This window comes from Onychostoma macrolepis, chromosome 08 (genome assembly GCF_012432095.1).
Source record: "Onychostoma macrolepis isolate SWU-2019 chromosome 08, ASM1243209v1, whole genome shotgun sequence".
Classification (NCBI taxonomy): Eukaryota; Metazoa; Chordata; class Actinopteri; order Cypriniformes; family Cyprinidae; genus Onychostoma; species Onychostoma macrolepis.
The window spans coordinates 27,364,222-27,391,440 of NC_081162.1; the positions used below are offsets into that span (position 1 = coordinate 27,364,222).

Below are 27,219 nucleotides of genomic sequence, written 5' to 3' on the forward strand. Positions count from 1 at the left end.
TAAAACGCTGGTGTAGTAATATATGATCCAGTACATGAAAAGCCATTGATTCATAAAACATGCGATGCTGACTAAATAATGCAATAATCAATAATAATAATAATGACAAAATAATGCATTTTCATATCACTTCATTCATAAAAATCTATATAATAGTATAATAGCATCAATATTGCGCATATATATATATATATATATATATATATATATATATATATATAAACATCGAATAATATCATATATTTCATAAAATATTGCACATTTCATCACTTTATAAAAATCACATCTGTATGTGTGAATGAAAATGTTGAATAGAAATCTAAATATGTTTATATACACACACTTATAGGCTATTATTTATTAAAAAATAATGTATGTTACTGAATCATTGTTTTGATGATTCTGATGATTGTTCTGAAAGCTGCGGTGTGTTTGTGCGGCGCGCTGAGGGTGTGATTGCGCATGCGTCCTGCGGGCGGCGCTGCGTCAGTGAGCGTCACTCCGCGCGCTTCAGATGAAGTTCAGAGATGCTGCTGACGGGACGCACCGCTCTCCTTCGCTGCGTCTGAAAGTGCTCGGATTTGCGAGAAACTTCTTTAAAGCGGCATCTTTTGTATCAGAGAGACCCCGAAGACGTTCTGTGAGGCGTCGTGATGATGATGATGATAACGCCAGGTTTAACGCGCGTTTGTGCGGTGGTCGCGCTCGTGATGTGCGCGTGCGGCGTGTGCGAGGCGGGATGCGCGGACAGACCTGCACCGAGATGCTGTCCGGGACGGAATAACGAGTGCGTGGAGAGGAGCGCGAGGAGAACCGTGTGTTACTGCGACACGTACTGCCGGAGGAGCGGCGACTGCTGCGACGATTATCAGACCGCGTGCCACATCTCAGGTGAGTCCGTTAATAACCCGCGGCAACTACATGAACCTGCCGCTGCTGGCGTGACGTCACGCCGCTCTGATTGACGGGCGTCAGTTACAACTTTTGAAAAAATGTTTTATTCGTTTTTTTTTCGCCTGTGACATGTCTTATCATAAGGAATATCATCTAGGCTAATTAATCTGGATAACACTTTATTTTAAAGTGCTTTTGTTACACGATACATGTACTTACTAATTAAGTTGTGCATAATTACATGCAAGTACATCTAAGCATCTAATATATATATATATATATATATATGTAAAATGTATAATAAAATCATGTCATTCCAAACCTCAGTCTCAGTTCCCATGGACTTTCATTGTATTTTCTGTCCATATAATGGAAGTTAATGGGAACCGAAACATAATGGTTAGTGGACTGTCCCTTTAAATACAACTTTGGAAGATTTGGAATGTAGTGCACAAATCAAATTATAATTTTTAAAATTCTTTAATGATATTTTGAAGAATGTTGGTAACCAAACAGTCTCATTATCCGTAACACAGACCAAAAATGGAACTGTTTTGGTTACAAACATTCTTCAAAATGGTTTTCTTCATGTTACACAGGTTTGGAGCGATATGAGGGCGAGTAAATATGTTCGAATTTTCATTTTTGGGTGAACTGTCCCTTTAAATCATTATTATTGAAAATGTTTTTTCAAACAAATTTATTCTTGCTTAATTGTATTACGATTTGAACAGTGAATAAAATCTTAAACTGTTCCTCACACACAGCATCATATGACTTAAGGAATTTGGAAATATAGTGCAGACGTCATATGAACAACTGTTATGATGCTTTTATGTTCTTTTTGAAGCTTAAAAGTCATAGTCACCATTTGCTTTTGCTGTAAAAAAAAAAAGAAAAAAAAAAGAGCATCTCCTTTTGCATTCTATAGAACTAAAAAAAATGTTTTAAAAACATGAGGGTGAATAAATGATGACAGAACTCTAATTTCTACAGTTCAACTAAAAATTTTAATTCTGCCATTTGTTCAAAATGTGGTCTCAAATTAGGTCTTTCAGCAGACACGTCTGAACGAGATTGTTGATGGAGTATTGACAGAAATCAGAGGCTCAGAAACAGCTGGTGTCTCTGAGTGAAGTATGTGTGTTGGGTTATTATCACAGCCGTCATTATCTGCTGTCTGTATGTCTCTTGCCTGCCTCAACTACAGCAACAGAGCTCGGAAACAGCTTCAAATACAGCCTATGTATGTATATAAACAGCACCAGCCCATCTCAGCAGCTATAAAACAGCAGTCTGCTCTATACAAGCCAAAGACATGATGTAAAGATGGCTTTCATCTCTGTGTTTTGACTTGAGGGAGGTCTTGAGTGTCTTCCAGGTTTGTTGAGCTCCTCAGGAGTTCAGAGTTGCTCAATCGTCTTTGTTTACGCTGTAAAACTCAGTCACTGCGACTTTAAAACCTCTAAAAGCAGAGCGTGACAGTCATGAAAACACTCCAGTCACGCTTATAAATGTCTGAATGTCAGTGCATTAGATAAGAACGTATCAAAACGAGTGTGATTTTAGTGAAAAGAGAGATGCAAAACATTTAACAAAAGGAGTTTAATAGTTTTAGAAATAGTTTTGAAAATGCACGCACATCTCTCAAAGTCAACAGTTCTTCAAAGTTCACTCATGATTTTTTGTCCAAGCCGGATGTCGTTGGCAGGTTTGCTGTTGTCTTTGTGATCGCTCATCGCCGTCATAGCTGTGCGGATCGTTTTTTTTATAATTATGAGTAATTTTGTACTGGAAGGATTCGGTTGGTTTTGGTTTGTTCACGTCTCCAAATAACAGCTTGATCTGATTCATCCAGACACATACGCTCCCTCGGCTATGATTACTGCCATATGTGTGTGTGTTTCAGCTGCAGACTTGATATATATAGCTGAGGAAAACAAATATGCAAAATATTTGCTAACAGAAAAACAAAACTCTGGGAACCTTTAAACAGATTTATGAGTTTGGGTGTGTTTTAGGGCTGGGTGATATTGCTAAACAATTATAGTGCAGTATTTATTTATTTTTTTTTTTATATTTGACATGTCTTGATATTTCTGTATTTACTCAGAAATGGCTTAAATCTGTGATTTTTATTAAACTATATCAGTCCACCACATAGCCATTGATGCTAAAAGGATTCAAAATGTTTAATGTAAGATTTAAAATGGTGAAGTTTTGTTAAATGCACAAAAGGACCAATAACAATATAAATATTTTCTAAAATAATACTCATATAGTGAAGTTACAAAGAATATATATATATATATATATGTGTGTGTGTGTGTGTGTGTGTGTAAAACTTCTATACTATATATTTTAATTTATACAACAGCTCTTTCTGGTCCTCGAATCTGATTGGCTAGTAAGAGTGTGATATTAGAGTCCAACAGCTGCTTCACCGTTTGTGTCACTCCGCTTGCCGAAGTTGCCGTATTTCTCAGAGCAGTGTCATGGCGGATGCCCAAATCCACTATAATTTTAAAAATAAGTTTTGCGTCACAGAATGTAGTTTTAAGAGTTTTTTTAGGCAAGAATGTACTTGCTTGGAGTTCAAATATGCATTTTAATGAAGATAACGTCTATTTGAAAAGTTGCTTCGACGTTTTCAGAGAAGCAATCTCCAGGACGTCAGCGGCTGTTCAGTGCTCATAAACCCACCGAGAGCAGTCTCACCTCGGCCAGATCTTCTGGATTTTACCACTGACTCTCATGTCTCTATAATGGTTAAACATGAGATATATTTCGTTTTGGGTAAATCTAACGGGCAGTCTTTGGTCTCATTAATCTATTATTTGTTTCAGAGCAAATAGTTTTGTCTCATCACGTTATATTTGTAACATCAATGCTGTATATCAGAGCGCTGTCTTTGTACTTTTGACTGAATTGCCTAGCAACTTTTATGATGGCTGTTGTTGTTGTTTATTACATATTATTATTTAATAAATAATATTTTATCTAAATAGCAGTAGTATAAGTGTTTAATATTGAGAAACGCAGTGTGTGTTCATGATGGTGATTTTAGTTACGTTGTTCCGCCATTAGATGGAAACAAGAGACTGTTTTTACAAGTCAGCAGTAAAGACTTTTATGTTGAAAGTTTTAGTATTTTTACTTTTAACAACAGCTTTAGTAGGGTTGTTGCGATAGTCCGTCAACACTGGTAACACCGGTTATGTCACTTGCCCACCGCGGCACAACCCCCACCGTCGTTTTGATTTTTTTTATAGTAATAAAAAATCATTTAGTTCAGTTAGAGAACAACGATGGCGGAAGAGTTTCAAAACGAAATGCAAAAATGCCTGCTTTAAAAATATTTTGGATTTTGAAAAGCCTATTGTCTTCTGCCATTTATCTAAGGTGATATTGGAAGTTTTTTTTTAATAAACATTCACTTCTTATTTATTTGGTTCCACAGTGTTTGCTGATTTTTATCTATTTAAACTGTGTATTTCTTTTATTTTACATCAAGTATGCCGCGTCTCCAAGCTTATATTTGTTTTGCTAATAAACGTACGTTTCTTATTTTTTTGGTTCCACAGTATTTACTGATCTTCAGTTTTGTATAGCCTACCTAAACTGTGTAAGTTATTTGATATTTTACATTAGGCATATAACATGGTGTATTTTTTTTATTTGTTTTGTTAATAAAAGTTCTATGTTCCAAGTTGTATTTTGATGTTGTTGCTTGAATTGAATTCAAGCAATTGACGCCGAATTGATGCTAATTTGAAAGTGAAAGCAAAGTGTGCACGGCGCTTTTACAAGCTATTTAAAACGGAAGGTTGCGAGGAAAAGAGGGAGAACTACCCCTCCACCCCCACCCTCACCCCCAATGGTGATACCGGTATTACCGGTGTTATCACACGTCGATTAACCAGTGGGAAAATTTCCTCACCGTCACAACCCTACTTGTTAGACGCAACCAACAAATGCTCTGAGCAGCGCTGTCAATGGAAATCACCCTTAACAGAGGAAAAGATAATACGACAAAAAGCCTATCGCTTTCCTCATCGAACATTCAAACTAATGATTTATTGTGAATATGAGATTGATCTGAAGAATGAATGCTGTATCAGGTGCAGGTAATCACACTCGCTCAGTCAATCTCTCTCTCCTAATACTCTACTACACATCTTCCCTGCTTTTAATACAGTAATACAATAAGCTTTTAATGAAGCAACTCAACATTCCTTCGTAACTAGTTCTAAAGTGACGTTTTGGAATTAGTAATGGAGGCTTGGGCTCAGCTGTTAAACTGTCAAACTGAGATTTTAATCCGTGGTGGAAGGAAGTAGTTCTGCACAAAAGAGGTAGTACTGCCATGCCCATATACAGCCATATCTCACGTCTACGAGTGTGATATTGCTCTATATATACAGGTGCTGGTCATATAATTAGAATATCATCAAAAAGTTGATTTTATTTCACTAATTCCATTCAAAAAGTGAAACTTGTATATTATATTCATTCATTACACACAGACTGATATATTTCAAATGTATATTTCTTTTAATTTTGATGATTAGAGCTTACAGCTCATGAAAGTCAAAAATCAGTATCTCAAAATATTAGAATATTTACATTTGAGTTTTAATAAATGACCATCTCTACAGTATAAATTCTGGGTATCTCTTGTTCTTTGAAACCACAATCATGGGGAAGACTGCTGACTTGGCAATAATCCAGAAGACGAACATTGACGCCCTCCACAAAGAGGGTAAGTCACAGAAGGTCATTACTGAAAGGTGTGGCTGTTTACAGAGTGCTGTATCAAAGCATATTAAATGCAAAGTTGACTGGAAGGAAGAATTTGGGTAGGAAAAGGTGCACAAGCAACAGGGATGAAGGCAAGCTTGAGAATACAGTCAAGCAAAGCTGATTCAAACACTTGGGAGAGCTTCACAAGGAGAGAACTGAAGCTGGAGTCAGTGCATCAAGAGTCACCACGCTCAGACGTCTTCAGGGAAAGGGCTACCAAGCCACTTCTGAACCAGAGACAACGTCAGAAGCATCTTACCTGGGCTGTGGAGAAAAAGAACTGGACTGTTGCTCAGTGGTCCAAAGTCCTCTTTTCAGATGAAAGTAAATTTTACAATTCATTTGGAAATCAAGGTCCCAGAGTCTGAAGGAAGAGTGGAGAGGCACAGAATCCATGTTGCTTGAAGTCCAGTGTGAAGTTTCCACAGTCAGTGATGATTTGGGCTGCCATGTCATCTGCTGGTGTTGGTCCACTGTGTTTTCTGAAGTCCACAGTCAACGCAGCCATCTACCAGGAGATTTTAGAGAACTTCATACTTCCATCTGCTGACAAGCTTTATGGAGATGCTGATTTCATTTTCCAGCAGGACTTGGCACCTGCCCACACTGCCAAAGGTACCAAAAGCTGGTTCAATGACCATAGTGTTACTGTGCTTGATTGGCCAGCAAACTCGCCTGACCTGAACCCCAGAGAGAATCTATGGGGTATTGTCAAGAGGAAGATGAGAGACACCAGACCCAACAATGCAGAAGAGCTGAAGGCCACTATCAGAGCAACCTGGGCTCTCATAACACCTGAGCAGTGCCACAGACTGATCGACTCCATGCCACGCCGCATTGCTGCAGTAATTCAGGCAAAAGGAGCCCCAACTAAGTATTGAGTGCTGTACATGCTCATACTTTTCATGTTCATACTTTTCAGTTGGCCAAGATTTCTAAAAATCCTTTCTTTGTATTGGTCTTAAGTAATATTCTAATATTTTGAGATACTGATTTTTGACTTTCATGAGCTGTAAGCTCTAATCATCAAAATTAAAAGAAATAAACATTTGAAATATATCAGTCTGTGTGTAATGAATGAATATAATATACATGTTTCACTTTTTGAATGGAATTAGTGAAATAAATCAACTTTTTGATGATATTCTAATTATATGACCAGCACCTGTATACACACACACTATATTACATATGGTAAATAATATATATAATATACACATTGGTGCCGATATTTTTGGCCATGACCATATATATATATATATAAAATACACACCCAGTTTTAACCAAGTGCAGAAATAGAGAGAAAAACATGAATGGAGCAGAATCCCATTTCTTTAACTCTCTCTCGTACCCTGCAGCAGGTTTAATCTAATAATCTGCTCTTGATGTTCCCAGTAATTGTTCCCAGTCTTGGCTGTTATCTGACTTTAGATGATGTTGTTCAAGACTGTGGGTCATTTACGTTACAGTCTGAACCACAAATGAACTATATTACTACAGCAGAATGACTGTACACTGGAGGGTTATATATTGCCCAACAGTTGAAATGTTTTAACCATTACAGAGCTGTAACATTTACATTGAGCAATGTGAAGCATTGATGTCAGACTTTTATGCATTTGATATAAATATACCCATCTTTGGTTTGAGTCGATAAGTAAATGGCTAAATAAATAAAATAATAATTAATAATAATAATAATATTTTTTTAAGTATTTCACTGGATTATTCAAGAATAGGTACTAGTTCAAGGTTATATTTGGGTTAAATATGAAAAACACATAGGCTGTGTTTTATTTATAAAATATATATATAATAAAATAAATATTTATAAAATATATTTAATATATTTGAAAAAAATTAAATACATATTTGTAAACCCAAAATATAGCATGTGTATATATATTTTCAAAAAAAAAAAAAAGGATTGTTCCTTGATTGTTTCAGCCAAAATCCCAGTCATCTGTCAGACAGTGGCCTCACTGGACCTGATGCTGTAGATGTTAAACGTGAATACTGTCTAAACGTGAGTGCATGGCATGTTAAACACACAGCGCCATTAATGCAGCTAATGGAGGTGAGCAGATCTGCATAAAGTACAACCGAATGTAAATTCTGCCTCAGGATTTCCTCACAACTCTGAAGATCCAATCAAAGTCAAAACTAAATCTAAAGTGCTCAAGATGTTTTTTATGCGGTCTGTTTCACATCATAACCCTTAAGAGACTTTCATTCTGCAAGCACTTTTAAGATTTCAGCGTTTGTTCAGTTGGTTTTGAAGACTGATCTTAAGCCCGGCTCACACTGTGTGATTTTGGCCACGATTTGGGCGTCTGAGACAAATTTTGAAAATCCTAAAAGATTCCTATAATCCTAGTCTAAAATCTGTAGGGTTTGATCGCTGGTTTGACATGTTCCCCGACAGCCGATTAATGGCCGTTGCAATCAAATTTTACCTCCGATGGGATTCTGGCAGTCTCAGAAGATTTCGTCCTCCGCTCACGGAATTCATATGATATGGTTGTGCTGCTGTTTTCATGTGGGTGTGTAGTGCTGCTTGCACTTTTCTTAAATATGCCAGTATTGCCGCCATTCATATACTTTTAATGATAGCCAACATTACAGCGCCGCGTGCAATGCAGCTCGCAGTCATTGAACGTGTATGGGTTGATAATGTAGAACAAGTTTTATTGCGTGCAGCCATTTTTAACGCATCTTGACTGTCGTACAGTCTGACATTAATGACAACTGAGATCCCACATGATGTTCGTACAGTCTGACAAGTACAATCCTAAAAATCGCACCGTGTGAGCCCGGCTTTACTCTGATGGATGGTGAAAGATGCCGTTTACATGACTCTGTCTTTGCTGGGAGGTTAGTGTGTTGACGTGAGTCTGTTTGATGTCTCTCAGGACGGAGCTTTATTGTCTCTGTGACAGATTCCTGACAGCGGAGGAATGCTGAGGAATATCTGCCATAGGTTTGGTGGTTCTCATAAACACCCGAGAGCTGTGAGAGCGAAAAGCGTGCATGAACACTGAACGGGAACAGACTGGTGCATATGTTGTGTGTTACCTGACACACGCACATTTCATGAATGGGTTGGTCTTGAGGAAAACCACATGTTCCTCTCTGTCCTCCTACATTAATCTCCTGATGGGTCTAACGTTAATTAAGACTCAGAAGAGCTGCTCCATCTGTGAATGTGTGAGGAGGTGCGTTGCTTTGGCTCTTCAAAATGATCCAAAAGGAGTAGTTCACCCAAAAATGCAAGTTTGAGTTTCTTTCTTCATTAGATTTGCAGAAATGTAGCATCACATCACTTGCTCACCAATGGATGCTCTGCAGTGAATGGGTGCCGTCAGAATGGGAGTCCAAACAGCTGATAAAAACACAATAATCCACACCACTCCAGTCCATCAGTTAACATCTGGAGAAGCCAGAAGAAACAAATCCATCATTAAGATGTTTTTCATTTCAAACCATTGCTTTCTGCAATGAAAAAGGGGTCTGGTCTAATTAGGAGAGAAATATGCACATGCAGTTTAGGCACAATATCCAGTTCTAAACAAATGTGGGCGGATTCTGATGTGAGAGACAACAGGAGATGGACTTTTGAAGCGTTATAATGGATTATAGATTTTTGTGTGGCAATGAAATATTCTAGAGATTTCTGTATTCTTTTCTGTGCGCCATATAAAAATAAACTATAACAATCCAAAACCGCATCATCCAACATTTATAGTTGGATAATTACAGTAAACATGTATAACAATGTCTTGAATGTGTGTATGAACAATCTGTAGCAGTGGGAAAATGTCATCCCACTGGTCAACACAACATTCTTCAGATGTATGGAGTGCATGTGGCGAAAAGAATCGGCCTATTATTCGGTCTTGCATTAATTCGCCAAAAAATAAATAAGTAAAAGAAAAACGGCTTTCGTAGAGCCAAATCACGAACAACTAGTGCTGTCAAACGATTAATCGCAACCAAAATAAAAGTTTGTTTACATAATATATGTATGTGTACTGTGTATATAAATACACACACATACAGTATATATTTTAAAAATATTTACGTGTATATACACTTATAGATTTATATTCTTATATTTTTAGCATACATAAATATTTAATATAAACATTTTTCTTAAATATATACATGCATGTGATTGTATTTTTATATATATATATATATATATATATATATATATATATATATATATATATATATATATATATATATATATATATATATATATATATATATATATACATAATAAATATACACAGTTTACATATGTAAACAAAAACTTTTGTTTAATCGCGATTAATCATTTGACAGCGCTACCAACGAACCTCATTAGTTCATAATTCACTCGTCATGTTTGTTGTGTGCAAACAGTAACAATGTTGCAACAGTAAGATTATTTGTATTGTTTTCTCTCTCATTTCATTTCAGCAAGCTCACATAAATCCTCGTGCTTTAGATCTAATAGATGCAATCCAGGTTTACACATACGTAATACTATAATTAAGACATTGTTGGTAAGCAGGTCAGCTGATCAGAACGCTTGTGATCTTTGGTGACCCCGGAGTGCGTGAATAAGATTAAAATGCTGTCGGGCCCTTTGGACCACCGGTGACGGTGCGAGCGAGGGAAGGGTTGTCTGGGAACGGGATGCAATGCATATCTGCAGAACTAATGCAGGGGAATGTGGGGAATTTGACAGTGCCTTTGTTATGGAGGTGTGTGTTTGTGAGTGTGTTTGCGTTCATTGTGGAGATGTGTCACTCTGGTGTGGAAGAATAGAAGAATGAGAACGAACGAGCCGTGAGGTCACAGAGAGAATGACATGAATGAAATAAAGCAGTGATTCCCAACCAGGGATGCATGTACGCTAGCTACTACTTCAGTATGATTTCAGTTTTGCTTTGTGAAATGAAAGGTTTGGCAAGTGAATCATCACAATAATGGCCATAAAACGGGTTGGAAAAAAAAGGATCCATATAATCAACGTAATTTATATAATATGTTTCAGTGGTAGATTTTAGGATGTGCACTTAAAAATTTTACATGCATTGTTATACAGGTTTTTTGTTATTTACATAAATCTGTTAACTGCAAAAATGGGTTTCTTACTTAGTGTTTTTGGCTTCTTTTCCAGTATAAATTTCGAAACACTCTTAAATCAAGGTAACGACTTGAGATTAAATCCATTTGTAAACTTACAACAGCAGTGTAAAAACCAGAATTTACTGCACTGAGGGTCAAACAGGTCTGTAAACAGCAATAAAAAAAACAGATTTATAATGTTTTAAAGGGTCTCAACAAATAGAGTGCATATCAGTCCAGATCAAACACACGTGCATTGGTTTATTATAATTATGAATTTGATTTGTTTTGAGTTTACTTTAGTTTTATTTGCTCTTTGAGTGTTGCATATGTGTGCACTTCAGTTTTGTTTAATATTGGCGCTGTATTTCATGCATCAGTGCTTTGATATGGTTTCCAGCTGCAGTGTGTAATGTGCTCTGTGAGATCGGTGTGTGTGTGTGAGACACATGTGCATGCACACATACAGTACCTGATTGCATGTGTGCACACCAGCTGTGTTCGTGTGGTTTGCATGTTCTGGTGAATAACGTGAGCATATGTTACACATACAGTGGGTTAATCCTAAACATCTACTCTAAAGCTCAAGTGGAATGTCAAAGTACACCACAAACACATGCATCAAATGCATTGGGCTACACCATGCTTTTTGGGAACATGCTGTACAGTAGCCAGTGATATATGTATGATGTGATTATTCAGTCTAACAACACTCCATTACTGTCTTAATTTAGCAGGATTAATGATGCACTGAAAAAAATTGGTATTGGATTTACTTTATAAAAATTTTCACTAATTTCTAATAAATTTTACAAACAATTACAAAGAAACGGCAAGTAACACATTGAATTAAATATGAAATTTTGAAGTAGAAAGAATTAAATCGTATTTTCTTATTAAACACACTACGTTTTTATTTACAACTTAGAACAAGTTTATCCCAAATTTGGCTTTATTGTGCAAAACGCATTCTTTGACTAAACAAACCCAACAAAAACACATTTTGTGAAATTTCTTTATTGAGAACCTGAGAGACAACCAAGACATTTAACGAAAAGCTGCCTTGAAAGCTTGGAAATTTAACTTGATGTGTAGAAGCAATATTGAGTCAACCAAAGACCCTAAATGTTTACTCGTTCTCTTGAATACAGGATCACAAACACTCCGACACAGAAATCACTAGCTGAGTTTACAAACATTATGGAGCGTGTAGCGCACGTGAAACTGTCGGGGATCTTGGTTCCTCTGAAGCCCACATGAGAGAGCAGCTGTGTTATTGAGATCCAGACTCTGCGGCGTTTGCTTTCTTCTCTGTTTGTGTGTAGTTTGAGGGTGTGTATGATGTCACAGCACACAGCTGCGTGATTGCAAACTCTAACGTGATCGGTGTTCATGCTTGCTTCACCTGCACTCTAAACACACATTCAGGGGATCTGTTGATTAATTTAGATTAAAAATGATAACTTACTGATTTATTAAAACATTAATTTGATGAGTTCTGTTGACAATGTTGATCAAACTTAATATTTTGTGTAATTCAAACTGAAATAACGTTGTCTTAATGACTTTGGAAACTGCGCAATGGATTTCTAAGTTCCAAACTTTTTTTTTTACATTTTGAAGAGAATGAATGTTGAAATTAAGTGTTATTTATTCATTTTTTTTTGTTGGTAAAATAAGTGTTTACTGCTGTCATGTTTGACATTTACTAGAGTTTGTTGAAGTTATCATTATGCTAGAATAGAGTTCTTTAAAAGGTGTAATTTTTTTGACTGAACTAAAGAATAAAAATGGCATAATATATTTTCAAATGTTAAGGAAACATGCTACAGTATGTTTGCATGCTTGTTTCTCTGAAAAACAGTGCTATTCTACTTTGAAATGTGCGTTCCATGGCGGAATGTCTGTTTTTGTTTTGGTCTGTGTGACTCCGCCCACAACACAGCGTATTGCAGCTTGTAAAGGAACCGACCTAAAAAAAAAAAAAAGCCTTGGTATCCCTCTGAAAAGCTCCATGACCAGAGGCATATTAAAACATGGATAAATCAACTCATCAGTTGCAGTATAAGGCTCGTCACCTCCCATTGTCAATTGGAAGTGTTGCTCTTGTCGCGTGCCCTCAATCTGGCAACCCGCATGAACATCAAGTCTTGAGGAGGAGGGGCAGGAAAACAACTCTAATATTTTACATTTTACTGCAGTACCCATTTCAACTGCTAACAGTCAATATTACAGACTGATACTTTAAATACTTTTAAAGTTTAGTATGCTACGCTAGCTGTTAATTTGAACTGAAATAAATCAGATTAATTGGTTCCAGAGCCACAGTTCCATTTATGAGTGAATGACGTTGAAACAACTTAATTTTTATGAGCGATCAAAAGGTTTAAAGTGGACTCAATCCTCTTTTTAGTTGTGTAGTGTCTCAGTCTAAATTACACTCACACCGGTGAATTTGGAAAACAAACAAATTAGAATATAATGATAATAATAATAATGTCATGTTGTTATTCCTATGACAGTAATAGCCATATATTGGAAAACAATTACACTGTAAAATAAATGAAAATGAATATTTCACAGGTATATTACTTTACCTTATTCTACAGTAGGGAAATTACAATACTTTTGTCCTAATTTCTACACATGCAAGCAGGGCCTAAAACTAACTTTTTGCCACATCTGCCATTTTAATCACAAAATTTTCTGGTGACTTGAGGAAAATCTACCAGCCACAAATATTTTTTCCTGGCCATTAAACTGTTTTTGCAGTTGCTGCTACTACAAATATTTAATAATTAAAAAACAAAAATGCAATTTGAAATTAGAACCAACCACTGCATTTTAATCACGATACAAACAATATATGTAGATGTAGCATGAGCAGTTTTTTTAATTTTTTATTTGAATTTGATTGTATCATGTCAACATTTGAAGCAAAAACAGAATTGACTGAATTCAGCTTTGTGAAATTATGCTAAAACCTGCATAAAACAAAAGCAGAAGACATTTCACTCTCTGACAGCAGGTGGCGCTTATGGAAGAGCAGAGATGAGAGAGAAAAATGCCATCGAAACTTCTCTCAAGTCAGTTCCCTTCAGAAACAGGTTCATATTAACCCCCACCACAATATTTATATTTTTCATCCATCCAACAGTGAGCTTGCTCTGCCTGTACAATATTTTCTTTGTTCGCGTCTGTTAATTTTAGTCCTTGCTTGCAAGAGATAAACCTATGAACTTTTATTTTGGCGGAAAACTCCAGCTCCTGTGAAAAGAGCGTCTCGTTTCAAATCGAGCGAAATACTGCCAACATTTGCCCATTTAAATGTTGGAAATTTAAGCTGATGTGAAAACAAAGCTTAACTGGTACCCGTTGCGTTCTCAGATGTGCGCTAAACTCACAGCACATTCAAAAACAGACTTCACTGTGAAAGGAGCTGCGGGAAACACCGGGAGCTGATGGCTTTGAAACACGCAGCGCAAACACTGCATGAAGAGATGAAGCCATATTACGCTTAGTTCGTTTGACGGACACTTTGCTAAAGCAATGACATGGCAACGTTAAAGACCTTTTATGTTATAATGAAGAGTATAAATATATTTTAGGTTTATTATGAAACTGTGGCGGGCCGCCACAGACTAGCTAATGAATGGGAAACACTGCTGTGTGTTTGAATAACTGTTTTTCTTTAAATCTATTTATATCCTTAGACCAATAAATCTGCAAAAAGCAGAATTTACTGCTCTGAGGGTCAAACAGGCTTGTAAACAGCAATAAAACCCAGATTTACAGAGTTTTAAAGTCTTGAAAGTTTTAAAATGCTTGCTTCACTCATGATAATTTAATGCATGTGAATGATTTTTGTCTCTCGTTTGACCTGCCTCTCGTTTTCCTCTCAGCAGCTATAGACTGTGAGGTCCGGCAGTGGGGCCCCTGGTCCCCGTGTTCGTCCGTCTGTGGGGTGGGGACTACAGAGCGGAGCCGACAGGTAGCCACGCCCCCACGCAACGGAGGCACGCCCTGTCCCGACCTCAAACAGCGCCGCGGGTGTCTCGCGCACACCGAGACCTGCAGTGCAGCTAAAGGTAATATACAATACTAGCTCTGTGAAATCTTGCTGTCTACATAGGCAGCACACTTCTAAGGCAGCATCCTAACTGCAAAGGACTTTTTTCACACATCTGGGTTTCCCAGAAACAGAAGTCATCATAGTTGGGTAAAATTCTATAGTGGCAAATGGAAAGGACAACAAATATAATTTTTTTTTTTTTCTCAAGTGTGCTCCATTAGCAAAAGAAAAAAACCCACAATGTTATTTCTGTGACGGTCCCAAAGAAGAAAAATAAATTAGAGAGAGGAAGCCAAATTTGTCATCACTCCCTCAACCGCTGTATTAAAAACACTCACGCAGAAAGAATTTATGAAAGATGTTGCAAGACTTCCACTGGGATTGGCTTCTCCATGAAGGATACATGCTGTGCAATGCTGCTTAAAAAAATTGGCTTATCTTAAAAGAAGAAGAAAAAAAAAAGAATTATACCACCTAATTTTAGAAAAGGCCTTTGCATTGGCTGCATGCATATAATTTCTTATATGCATATAATGCTGTCTGTGTAGGAAGCTCACTTGGTTTTTATTGCCTGTCTGTGTGTGTGTGTGTGTGTGTGTGTGATCCAGGGTGAGATAAAGAGGGAATGAAAAATGTGTGTTTGTTTATAGAATTGGAGTCAATGTCAGTGCATGTGAATTTCCACATCAGTATCGCATTATAAATCATTCCACCTTCGACGCTTGGAGACGTATTTTACTAGCTGTGTTTGAACACAGCTGTGAGCTGCACTGTTATCATTTTAGCCGAGATCTCATAATAAGACATTTGACCACACACAAAAGACTGCAAATATTTCTTGTTTGTTGACACGTCCATTGTTTAATCTTTTCCCCCCAACATCTTTGTATTTTAGGTGCTCATGTTTTGCAGATCATAATAGGATTGCATTGTACCATAAGCAAATGTGACATAAGCGTGTCTCTCAAATATGAGCTTATAAAAACTATGGAAGCCCATTTCTGGCACTGATTGATAAATAAATAAATACATAAATATAAACATGCAATTCTGAGAAAAAAAATGAGTTTAAACAAGTTTATATCTCACAACTGTGACTTTTTCTCAGAATTGCAAGTTTATATCTTATATACACATACAGTAATTGCGAGTTATGAGTCAGAACTGTAAGATATAAACTCACATTTGTAAGAAAATTGTCAGAATTGGACTTTATAACTTGCAGTTCTGACTCTCTCACAATGCTGACTTTTTTTCTTACAGTTGCGAGATATAAAGTCCCAATTACCTTTTTGTATTTTTTATTCGGTGGCGGAAACAGGCCTCCATAAAAAAACAAAACAAAAAAAAACTACTGTTTAGTACAAGAATGAGAGATACTGCATGCAGGTTTAAAAACTGTTTTAAATGTGATGCATGAAGCACACTGAATGAATGTGGGGTTTGTGTGTGTTTGTTTTGTGCTCTGGTGCTGCGTTTCATCTCTGGAGGAGTTTAATTTGCTCTCTTTCATTATCTTGATCTCTTCCTCCTCTTCAGAGGTGGCCAAAATCCTGCCTGACTCATTCAAGCGGAACTTTAAGGACCCTTGGAGACGGCCGCACATGCTTATGAAGGAAGAGAAGAAGAGGTGAGAGCGGCGGGATGTTCTAGAAAGCAGGACAAATGCAGCTTTGAAAAAGAACAAAACACTACATTAACAGATAATTCAAACACATTGCTGATCAAAGACCTTCCTGTCTTCTAGCAAAAGGTTGCAACGGGAGTCTAAATATCAAGTGTTGTCTAGATTTACGGTACAATGACAACAAGATGAATATGAAGCTGTTTATTAGGATTAATGAAGTGATCTTTAATCATAGTTTCAGTCAAATAGACCTGATATGGGGTGTTTTTACTGAACATTATCCAAATATATGCTTACAGACTTATCTCATCTCACAATTCAGACTTTTTTTTTTTTGCAATTCAAAGAAAACTCAGAACTGCAAAATATAAGCTGTGAGATATAAACTCAGAACTGTGTGATACACGCAAGATATGAACTCGCAATTCTGAAAAAAAAAGCCAGAATTGTTAGATAGTTGCAATTATATTTTTTTACTTAAAACAAAATTGCAAGATATACAATCAGAATTTGCACTCACAATATATATATATATATATATATTTTTTTTTTTTTTTTTTTTTCCCCTTTTTTAAAAAAAATCCATAATTCTGCACTCTGATGTACGTCACAATATGGAAGAAAAGATCTGTCGCTCCTTGCATTTCACATGATTTTAAAGGGATATTTAACCCAAAAACGAAAATCCTGTCATTTCATTCTAAAGCCATATGATTTAAATTTTTCTGTTGAAATTATTTATCAGCTTATGTAACAGAGAAGTGTGTACAGTGAAATTGAATCGACACTTAACAGTAGTCTATACAACAAATACGCTGTGTTCCAATTATATTTCCACTATATTATATTGTGTACATTCAAACATCTTATTCACACCCTATTCACTATATATTGCATGATATGCCATTCGCTATATAGAAAATAGTAAACGTGTGAACAAATGACTTGATAAAGTGTAGGGGGCGGGACGCTTCAGATTTTAGAAAGCGTTTGATTGGACGGAAAACCTAATGAGAAGCTGAAGTGCAGAGTGATGTCATCAAAATGTTAGTTTCGTATTGGTGGATGAGAGAGACTGAATGTTGAATACATATTCTTTCTAAATATGAATTGTCTTTTTTTTTAAAGCACGCTAGCTTATAGACTAACATATTCATACTAACAGCCATAAAACATTTTTAACTGGTTGTATTTTGAGTACAGCAAAATCCTCAACTTAATTAATTTAAATCACTTTATATCCCTTCTTAAACCCCTAGTAACACCTGCCTGAGGCCAGGAAATCAGCTTATTGTGTGTGTGAGAATGAACTCGACGTGTGTGATCCAGCGTCAGATAATGAGGAGTTAAATAGGATGGCAGGAATTAAATAGCAGGTGCAAGTTCAAATGAACTGCGTTTAAACGACTATGTGAGGATCCTTCCAAGCTGCACACACAGGAAATCCCAGAGCAAACCCTTTCATTAATCACAGGTGTAGAGTTTCAGCGTGGTGTGTGTGTGTGTGTGTGTGCATGAGAGACCACGGAGGAGGAAAGGACTCCACACAGGCATAACATGTCAAACTAATGAAATCCAGCGTGGGAAGACTGACCTTTAACTTTATACAGCCTGCAGAAAGTCTTAGTGGAGATAAAACACAATTCAGTGTTCATTCATCAGGCTTCATACAGTGTGCAACCAAACATTTTTGCTCATATCATGAGTTTGCAAGATTTTCAGTGAATAATGCTTTAAATTTAGTCTGCGAATGTTATTTTGGTCTGAAATCTGTTTGTCTGTTTGCAGTTACTGCGTGCAGATGCGCGTGAAGCAGGCGAGCGCTGCGTGTAAGGTGAAACCGTGGAGCGCCGGCTTGGTTCGCGAACGATCCGTATGCGTCGAATGTCAGAGCGACGCCATGACGAACGATAACCGTTGCCGTGGCGACGGGCTGCAGAACATCAGGTACGTGTGACGCACATGCATACGCAAAAACTTACAAAGCATTTCTAACAATGCAATTCTTCATAAATAACCTCTTACAGTTAGGATAACCTCCAACTTGTCTTAAATCCCCAAAGGTAAACTGTTTAATGAATTTATTGGTGTTTTTCATTTTAAAAAATTAAAAAAAAAAAAACGCTAGACTGCTTAATTTTAAGACAAGCTCTATTTAAAACACACAGTGCATTAGAAAATGGTCTGGACTCCATTCACAGTAAAAATAGTGTGGGCGCTTATTACAGTATGGAGGGGCCTATGAAATGTCTACATTTGTTTCCCCCCTAAATTCCATTTTTTTCTGGATTCCATTTTATTCTTTTAAATTTTCTGGACTGTTTTAAAGTTTAAATAAAATTATATTAATTAAAATCATGCCCAATTAATTGATATCATGAAACTTATACAATTTAACAGCTGTTAATTATAAGTTTAACAAAAAATTCATTTTCAAATCCCTATGAAGTCTGTTTTTGACATCAATGTCTCTTCCTCTAGAACCTTCTGGTCCGCCGCATCAGCTCCGGGTTGCTCTGGGTCGTGGGTTCGAGAGTCATTAAGTGAGGACTGCCGGTGTCCGTCTTACTCCATGATTTTCGTCTGAACCAAAACACACTTTCAAGCTCATTTCGAAGGACATGGTTGCTTAAAATTATTCCACAGGAGTCCTGGAGAGCCTCCTACATCTGAAGCCAAATTCTCTCCATCAAAAGTTAAGCAATCTGTCACCTTCCTGTGCCTCCACCAAACCAACACACAACCCTGTTCTTCTGAAGCTCTGCTGTCTACCTCCAAAATACACCTGCACCCGTTTCTGATGCCTTAGATTATAGGTTTCACTCTGTCGTGTTTTTCTACTCTCGTCTCTCTATGATTCATACGTACTGTATTTATATATGTTTGAATGTACTTCTGTGTGTCAGTGTGCATGCGTGTGTGTGTAGTAATGTTTGCATGTTGCGTGTGTTTTGAATGCAAAACTCGTTAATGCTCAAGTCTCTGAAAGACAAGCTAATGTATATGAATGTTTCTATTTGGTAGTATTTAGATTTCTGGAGAAAATCCCTTCTTGGTTCATTTTCAAGTGTCCTGATCTGTGCAAAACACTACAGTGCCTTATGAACGCCACTTTCACACGTTGACCAAAGTTGCTTTGACATCAGCGTTAATTTTGTTTGCATGATTTGAAAGCTGTATTCGAAACCGCACTTGATTCTTCTTGAAAATGGGATACGTTTCCTGTGTTTGCATTTGGTATAAAAGCAAAGTGCCCTAAATTGTGGTCGTGAACCACAACGGATGACGTATAATTTGTTCATCACCGTGTATAAAACATTTCTCATTGCTGCTTGTCTCTGCAGAAATTGCCTTTCCATAAAATCCAATTTATTTTATTAAAATAAATGTCCATTTATTTATTATTACAGCATCTGACTAATATATAATGACTTTTGCGCACACATATAGTATAACATCAGGACTGCACCAAATTAATACTTTCTAGATTGCAATTTCATTGTATTTTTGTCTTTAAGTAATATTTCAATAGTTTTATTGATGCTTTTGTATGATTTTTTTTGCCTTTTGTTATTTGTGATGTTATTCGTATTCCCATCACACATTAAACAGTCACTCGTCTCAGTTAATTTTCTTTCATTGCTTGCTTTTTCAGTGTCCTAATTGACATTTCAGTGTGATACTGATGCTCACCGTAGAAGAGTGCCTTCAGTTACGCAGTCAGTGGCGTCACCAAGCCGTAGCGGGTATTTAGCGTGCATGTGCTCGTTACAGATCAAAGGGCTCGTCTTGTTTACATGCACCCGTCTGCACACATACTATGCTCACTATGTATATTTTGTGGCATTTTTTGCATGCTTGCTCAGCAGCTTAAGATTCAGGTAATAATGTGTTGATGCTCAGTTTGTAGGATGGAATGTGTCTGAATGAACAACCGACACAGTTACTCTAAACAGTACATTCTGCACTGCTTTACACTTCTACTTTAAACTTCTGCTTCAATGCTTTAAATGACTTTTGTAAAAAAAAAAAAAAAAAATGCCTATCAATGTCTTTACAAAATTATTTTTTTAAATGTGTATTTGTACCTATATGTACTATAGTGTTTTGAACATACTGATTAAAATTACGTAATTACTATGCATAATGAACCACATGCTACTTTTTACTGTAACTGATTTAACTAAAAATATGCTCATTTAGTTTTAGTAAATTAAAAAAAATGCCAATGTATGGATGTCTTTACAAATATATTTTTAGTTTTGTGTTTGTATATACACAAACAGACACACACACACACACACACTACCGTTTAATAGTATATTTTTGTTTTTGATCCAAAATACAGAAAAAACTGTAATATTGTGAAATGTCAAATTGAATACATTTTTAAATTAAATTTGATCAAAGCTGTATTTTCAGCATCATTACTCCAGTCTTCAGTGTCACATGATCCTTCAGAAATAATTCTAATATGCTGATTTGCTGCTTGAGAAACATTTCTAATTATATATATATCATGTGACACTGAAGACTGGAGTAATGATGCTGAAAATACAGCTTTGATCAAATTTAATTTTGATCAAAGTATATATATATATATATATATATATTTTTTTTTTTTTAATTAGGCTGTCAGTTGATTAAAATTTTTAATCTAATTAATTACAAACTAAATTTGGCTGTGAAAATACCCCAAAAGATCATTTAAAGCTATTATGGTGTTAAATGTTTAGGCTACAATGGCTTAAAGTATGGAATATAAAAGAATAATAATTTGAGAAACATTATTTTTTGTTCATGCAATGAAAGTCACTGGTGACCAAAACAGCTTAGTTACCAACAGTGTTGTGCATTAACTAGTTACTAGTAATATTACTTTTTGCAGTAACTAGTAGTGTAAATAATTACTAATAAGATTTCAGTAATAATATTACAGTTACTTTCCATAAAACAGCTTAGTTACTTTGATGCCTCAACCCCGCTGACTTAAAATCCAACAATCAAATAATTCCTAGATTTATTTTCCTAATTTTCATGATTCGCACATGCATGTGATGGCCCCAGTGCAGCAGGCAAGCTTGGAATATGGAAAAGCTTACATTCAGCAGATAGAAATATTGCATTATATTGAGTTTGTCAGGAAAAAGATCTGTTGTGTAAGTTGTGGCTTTACTTTACTCTGCCATTACATCCCTCTGATCAGCATGTGGTACATTATATTATTATAATTAAAAATATTTTTGGAAAATTAAACAGTTTCTTACAAACTCATGTGATTTGATAAAATACATAATGAAATTTAATCGCATATGGGTAACGGAAAAATTACTTCAAGCTACACATGACAATTAATGAGATGAATACAACACTTCTACTTGAATGCCACTAGTTTGTAATAACTTCTGACTGCGATCCAATGTGGATTTTGGTCAAATCATGAGGCAAAAATATGTTGTTAGTAACATTCTAGAAGAATTATATGTGGAAGATACACAGTTACAGCTTCTGTGGGGCGTGAAGAAAAAGTAATGTAACTAGTAGTGTAACTAATTACTGTTGCCAGAAAGTAATAAGTAAAGTAGCAATATTACTTTTGAAAGGAGTAACTAGTAATGAGTAATATATTATATTCTTTGAGTAACTAGCCCAACACTGGTTACCAACAGTCTTCAAAATAACTTCATGTTGAACAAAAGAAAGTAAGTCATTAAGGTTTGAAACAACATGAGGGTGAGTAAATGACAGAATTTATTTTTTGCCCCAATATCTTGAATTTTAAGACATAACTGGGTTTATGGAGTTGTTGCTCTGCATCATATTTTGTCAACGGTCAACTGTATGAAATGTAAGGTGATGTACAGGTTTGGGGGCGGGGCCAGTGCATTAAAATATTTTAAATCACGTTATTTTTTCATAACTATTCAAGTTAACGCATTAAACTGACAGCGATTGAAGTGTTTTGTTGTTGGATGTAATAATGAATAAAGCAGTCATAATTTAGTCAGCAGAGCTCATTAGCATTTAAAGCAACATGGACTAAAAAAAACGGCTTGATGAAAACAGCTGATTTTGACAGGGTAAGGAAGGTGTTTTTTACACTACCATTGAGAAATTTTAACACACATATATATATATATATATATATATATATCAGGGCTGGGCGATATGAGCAAAAATTCATATCTCTGTATTTTTTGGCTGATTTGCAGTATACGGTATATATCTTGCTATTTTATATTTGGATTAAACAAATAAACGAATAAAGTGAATGTAACCATGTAGGCATATATTTTGGCTATTTTGATTACCCCATTACAGTCACTTTACAGTTAGTGCTATCATACAAAAACACTTACTTGTAGGTTTAAAATTCTACATTTGTCACATTTATTGTCCAGCTACAAATATTTCAGCAAAATGTATATCTTAGTCAGTTATTGCGCTCCTATTTCATCAAACTGTGAAGTTTAGCAGAGAATCGCAAAGCAAAAGCTCATGCACTTCTGACAGCAAAATGGAAATATTTCCATGGCTTTCTAACATTTACAGATGGAGAATATACTTGTGAAATGTAAGTTATGCATTAAGGAAAACAGCACGTCTCAAACACATTAAACAGCGCGTCTCTGTCAGCCTCACACGCAGCCTTTCTGTCAGAGCATCTGATGGGGCGAGCGCGAGCCACTTTGAACTGAAACTAAAACTATAGACTACTATATCTTACGAGTTTTTAAAGCCCTTCATATAAAGCTTGTCACATGTTTAGAACAAATTGTATTAAGCACTTTCTCTGCAGCAGTTCCGTCTGTGTCCTGAGTCCTCCATAGATATTTTTTTCAGATGCGCTCGTATCAAACTACTGTATATCGATATTAATGGTATTGCTTCATACTATATCGCTTATAAAAAATAGACATATCGTACAAACTCGATATACTGCCCAGCCCTTATATATATATATATACACACACACACACACACACAGAGACAATATATATATATATATATATATATCTCAATATCTCACATGAGTGAGTACACCCGTCACATTTTTGTAAATTGTATTATATCTTTTCATGTGACAACACTGAAAACAATGTAAAGTAGTGAGTGTACAGCTTGTATAGCAGTGTAAATTTGCTGTCCCCTCAAAATAAGTCAACACACAGCCATTAATGTCTAAACTGCTGGCCACAAAAGTGAGTACACCCCTAAATGAAAATGTCCAAATTGGGCCCAAAGTGTCAATATTTTGTGTGGCCACCGTTATTTTCCAGCACTGCCTTAACCCTCTTGGGCATGGAGTCCTCTTCCACTCCTCCAGGACGGCATCACGGAGCTGGTGGATGTTAAGAGACCTTGCGCTCCTCCACCTTCCGTTTGAGGATGTCCCACAGATGCTCAATAGGGTTTAGGTCAATATGGTTCCAGTAATCCATCTCCTTAGTCTGCTTGTCTTCAGCAAACTGTTTGCGGGCTTTCTTGTGCATCATCTTTAGAAGATGCTTCCTTCTGGGACGACAGCCATGCAGACCAATTTGATGCAGTGTGCGGCATATGGTCTGAGCACTGACAGACTGACCCCCCACCCCTTCAACCTCTGCAGCAATGCTGGCAGCACTCATACGTCTATTTCCCAAACACAACCTCTGGATATGACGCTGAGCACGTGCACTCAACTTCTTTGGTCGACCATGGCGAGGCCTGTTCTGAGTGGAACCTGTCCTGTTAAACCGCTGTATGGTTTTGGCCACCGTGCTGCAGCTCAGTTTCAGTGTCTTGGCAATCTTCTTATAGCCTACGCCATCTTTATGTAGAGCAACAATTCTTTTTTTTCAGATCCTCAGAGAGTTCTTTGCCATGAGGTGCCATGTTGAACTTCCAGTGACCAGTATGAGAGAGTGAGAGCGATAACACCAAATTTAACACACATACAATTGGGCCCAATTTGGACATTTTCACTTAGGGGTGTACTCACTTTTGTGGCCAGCGGTTTAGACATTAATGCCTGTGTGTTGAGTTATTTTGAGGAGACAGCAAATTTACACTGTTATACAAGCTGTACACTCACTACTTTACATTGTAGCAAAGTGTCATTTCTTGAGTGTTGTCACATGAAAGATATAATAAAAAATTACCAAAATGTGAGGGGTGTACTCACTTCTGTGAGATACTGTATATATATATATATATATATATATATATATATATATATATATATAGAACTAGTATGCATACTGACTGAACATACTAAAAATAAGAATGTAGTTACTCGGTGTTTGTCAGAACTGTGGTCCAGTGATTAGACGGTGTGGTCATGCCCGATAAGGATCAAGTCTGGTCTGTGTCAAGAAAAGATCCCTTTTCCCCAACTTCCTGTCTGCTCTGTACTGTCAACATACAATAAGAATGGCAAAAGCCCATCAATAATAGAAAGGGTGACATCACTGAAAAGACAACAGATGAGCTCAGTGATTGGCTCGCCAGTGATGTCATGGTTAATTTCTCCAGTGAGCTTTCTAATGGGGTCTCTGAGGGTTAAAAACAGATAAAGTGTTTCCTTTAGTGTGTACTTCAAAATCAAGGCTAACCAAATTACATGGGTTTGGTGGGATTTTATTTTATAACTGTGAAGGGTATAGTTTCATTTTAAAAGGAGTTTGACTTAGGTTTATTTTATAAGTGCAAGGGGTTTGGTAGGGTTTTGTTCTATAAATGTAAAAGGTTTGGTATAGTTTTATTCTGTAAGTGAATTGAGATTCTGGGTAACCGATGGGGGAAACATGTCATCTCTGGCCCACTGCTTTATGGCTGCTGACAGCAGTGGATTCTGGGATTAGGGGCTGAAAAGAAAGGCATTCCAGCTCGTTCACTAAACATGAGAGGAAACTGGCTAAAATCAAATGTGAACATGATCAATGAATAACAAATGAAACTGAGAAGAATTATCGGTTTCATCTGCAGCGGTATTTCAACGTCTTGTAAAGCAATAAGGCAAAGTAAATAAACTAAAATAATTCTGGCCAAAATATGTTATAAATATATGCTAAATATATGTTGTAATCAGTGAAGCTCCAATCTTACAGTAGCACATATTTCGTTTTTCTTAAAATGTGACATTTTCTTGGATCGAAATGTATGGGGGGCAAAAATATTATATAAATAAAAGCTTTTAAATATAAATATATATATATATATATATATATATATATATATATATATATATTTTCAAAAGATTTGGACAAATATATTTGTAAATATAGAAAATATATTTTAAGTAAATATATCTGAAACGCATTTTGCCAAATGTATTTTGGGCATTTTTTTTTTATCATGTTTTAAAAAAATATATTTAATATTTGAACTTATTTGAATAATGCCTGAAACTTGGTATTACTTGGAAGTACTTCCTGTTTCTATTTGCCTCTTTAAGATGAATCGCTTGATGTATTCCCCAAATTGTAAGTCTCTTTGGATAAAAGCATCGGCTAAATGAATAAATGTAAATGTAATAGAACTTTTGTTCCCTTATAGGGTTAGTTCACCCAAAAATGGAAATTCTGTCGTCATTTACTCAAACCTGTATGAGTTTCTTTCTTCAGCTAAAACACAAAAGATGAATGTTGGTAACCAAACAGTTGTTGGTATGGCTACAACTGTTTGGTTACCAAAATATCTTCTTTTGTGTTCAGCAGAGAATTTTTTTATTTATTTATACAGGTTTGGAACAACATGAGGATGAGTAAATGTTTTATTTTTGGGTGGACTAGCCTATATGCTAAGAAGACTGGGCGTCGCCGCTGCGGTTCCACCGACAGATACACATTTTCCTCTCATGTGTATTTTCCTCTCAGGAACAGACTGCAAACATTCTTCCCACAACCCCAAACCTCAGGTTACAAGTAATACTGGGACTTAACGAGTAAACTGATTACATAATAAACCACAAAACTCACCTCAGTGAAACACTCCCGCGCAAACCAGCTGCTCACGCGAGCCGTTAATGAGGGCTTTGTGACGCGCGCGCAGATGTGCAGAGAGAAAGAATGATAATGAATGTGTGCGACTCTGGAGAAACTTCACTCTTTCATCAAACGTCTTTCGAGAACGTTTACCAAAATATTTTTGATGTTTGTGGGACTACATATTTGTGTTCTGGTGAGAAAGTACTGTAAATATAGAACTTTAATTATTTCATCATCTCAATCATGAATAACAGCGTTTCAAGATGTTATATATTGCCATCTAGTGGGCTGATCTTGCAAGTACAACTTACAAAATGGCTATGCAGGAGTGAGCTAAAGGGGCTGAAGCCCCGAATGTTTTTATTATTATGCCCTGCATGCATGGATCATCAAATGCATTTGAAAATAATTTCTATTAGAACCCAGATTTGCTCTCTGCACATCCAACAGTGTTTACTACACTGTCATTCACTCAAGAACCGTTCATTGAGGCTCTTATACTTCTGACTGACATGCAAACTGACCAACCATCATAAACAGAACAGCAGCTGCTTCAGGTATCTGTAACTTAGGCTACTGTATAACTTATCGCTATAATACCGATTTTGCCATTTGTTAAATTAGGTTATTTGCCACTGAAACATCAAACAGATATTTAATTTAAAAAAAAAAATTATAATAATTATATGCAGTTTTCTATGTATACTCATGCATTTAGAGCGGTTAGGTTGTGGCAG

The 27,219-nt window shown here is 36.2% G+C and overlaps 1 protein-coding gene and 1 long non-coding RNA gene across 3 annotated transcripts; one reads left to right on the forward strand and one right to left on the reverse strand.

The window, feature by feature from the left end:
* Positions 1 to 459: 459 nt before the first annotated feature.
* Positions 460 to 20,756, forward strand: si:dkey-178e17.3 (somatomedin-B and thrombospondin type-1 domain-containing protein). 2 transcript variants are annotated; one of them, XM_058785575.1, is made up of 5 exons: positions 460 to 891; positions 14,718 to 14,903; positions 16,427 to 16,517; positions 18,303 to 18,461; positions 18,996 to 20,756. In XM_058785575.1, exons 1-5 carry the CDS (start codon positions 654 to 656, stop codon positions 19,099 to 19,101), a joined length of 780 nt encoding a protein of 259 aa, XP_058641558.1. In that variant the 5' UTR covers positions 460 to 653; the 3' UTR covers positions 19,102 to 20,756. The 2 variants fall into 2 exon arrangements, with proteins under 2 accessions (XP_058641558.1, XP_058641559.1); XM_058785576.1 differs by having other exon boundaries at positions 464 to 891; positions 14,721 to 14,903; positions 18,996 to 20,752.
* On the reverse strand, positions 16,438 to 26,612 carry LOC131546194 (uncharacterized). Its single transcript, XR_009272620.1, has 3 exons — positions 26,474 to 26,612; positions 24,790 to 24,907; positions 16,438 to 16,558 (listed from the first exon to the last, which is right to left on the reverse strand). It is a non-coding gene; the product is annotated as an uncharacterized LOC131546194 (long non-coding RNA).
* Between the last annotated feature and the right edge of the window lie 607 nt (positions 26,613 to 27,219).

What these genes read in the sequence shown, in the direction of transcription:
- si:dkey-178e17.3 (XM_058785575.1), top strand. Translation starts at nt 654, where the DNA reads ATGATGATGATGATAACGCCAGGTTTAACGCGCGTTTGTGCGGTGGTC. An exon ending in GACCGCGTGCCACATCTCAG is followed by an intron (nt 892 to 14,717) that starts GTGAGTCCGTTA and finishes TTTTCCTCTCAG; the next exon opens with CAGCTATAGACTGTGAGGTC. An exon ending in ATGAAGGAAGAGAAGAAGAG is followed by an intron (nt 16,518 to 18,302) that starts GTGAGAGCGGCG and finishes GTCTGTTTGCAG; the next exon opens with TTACTGCGTGCAGATGCGCG.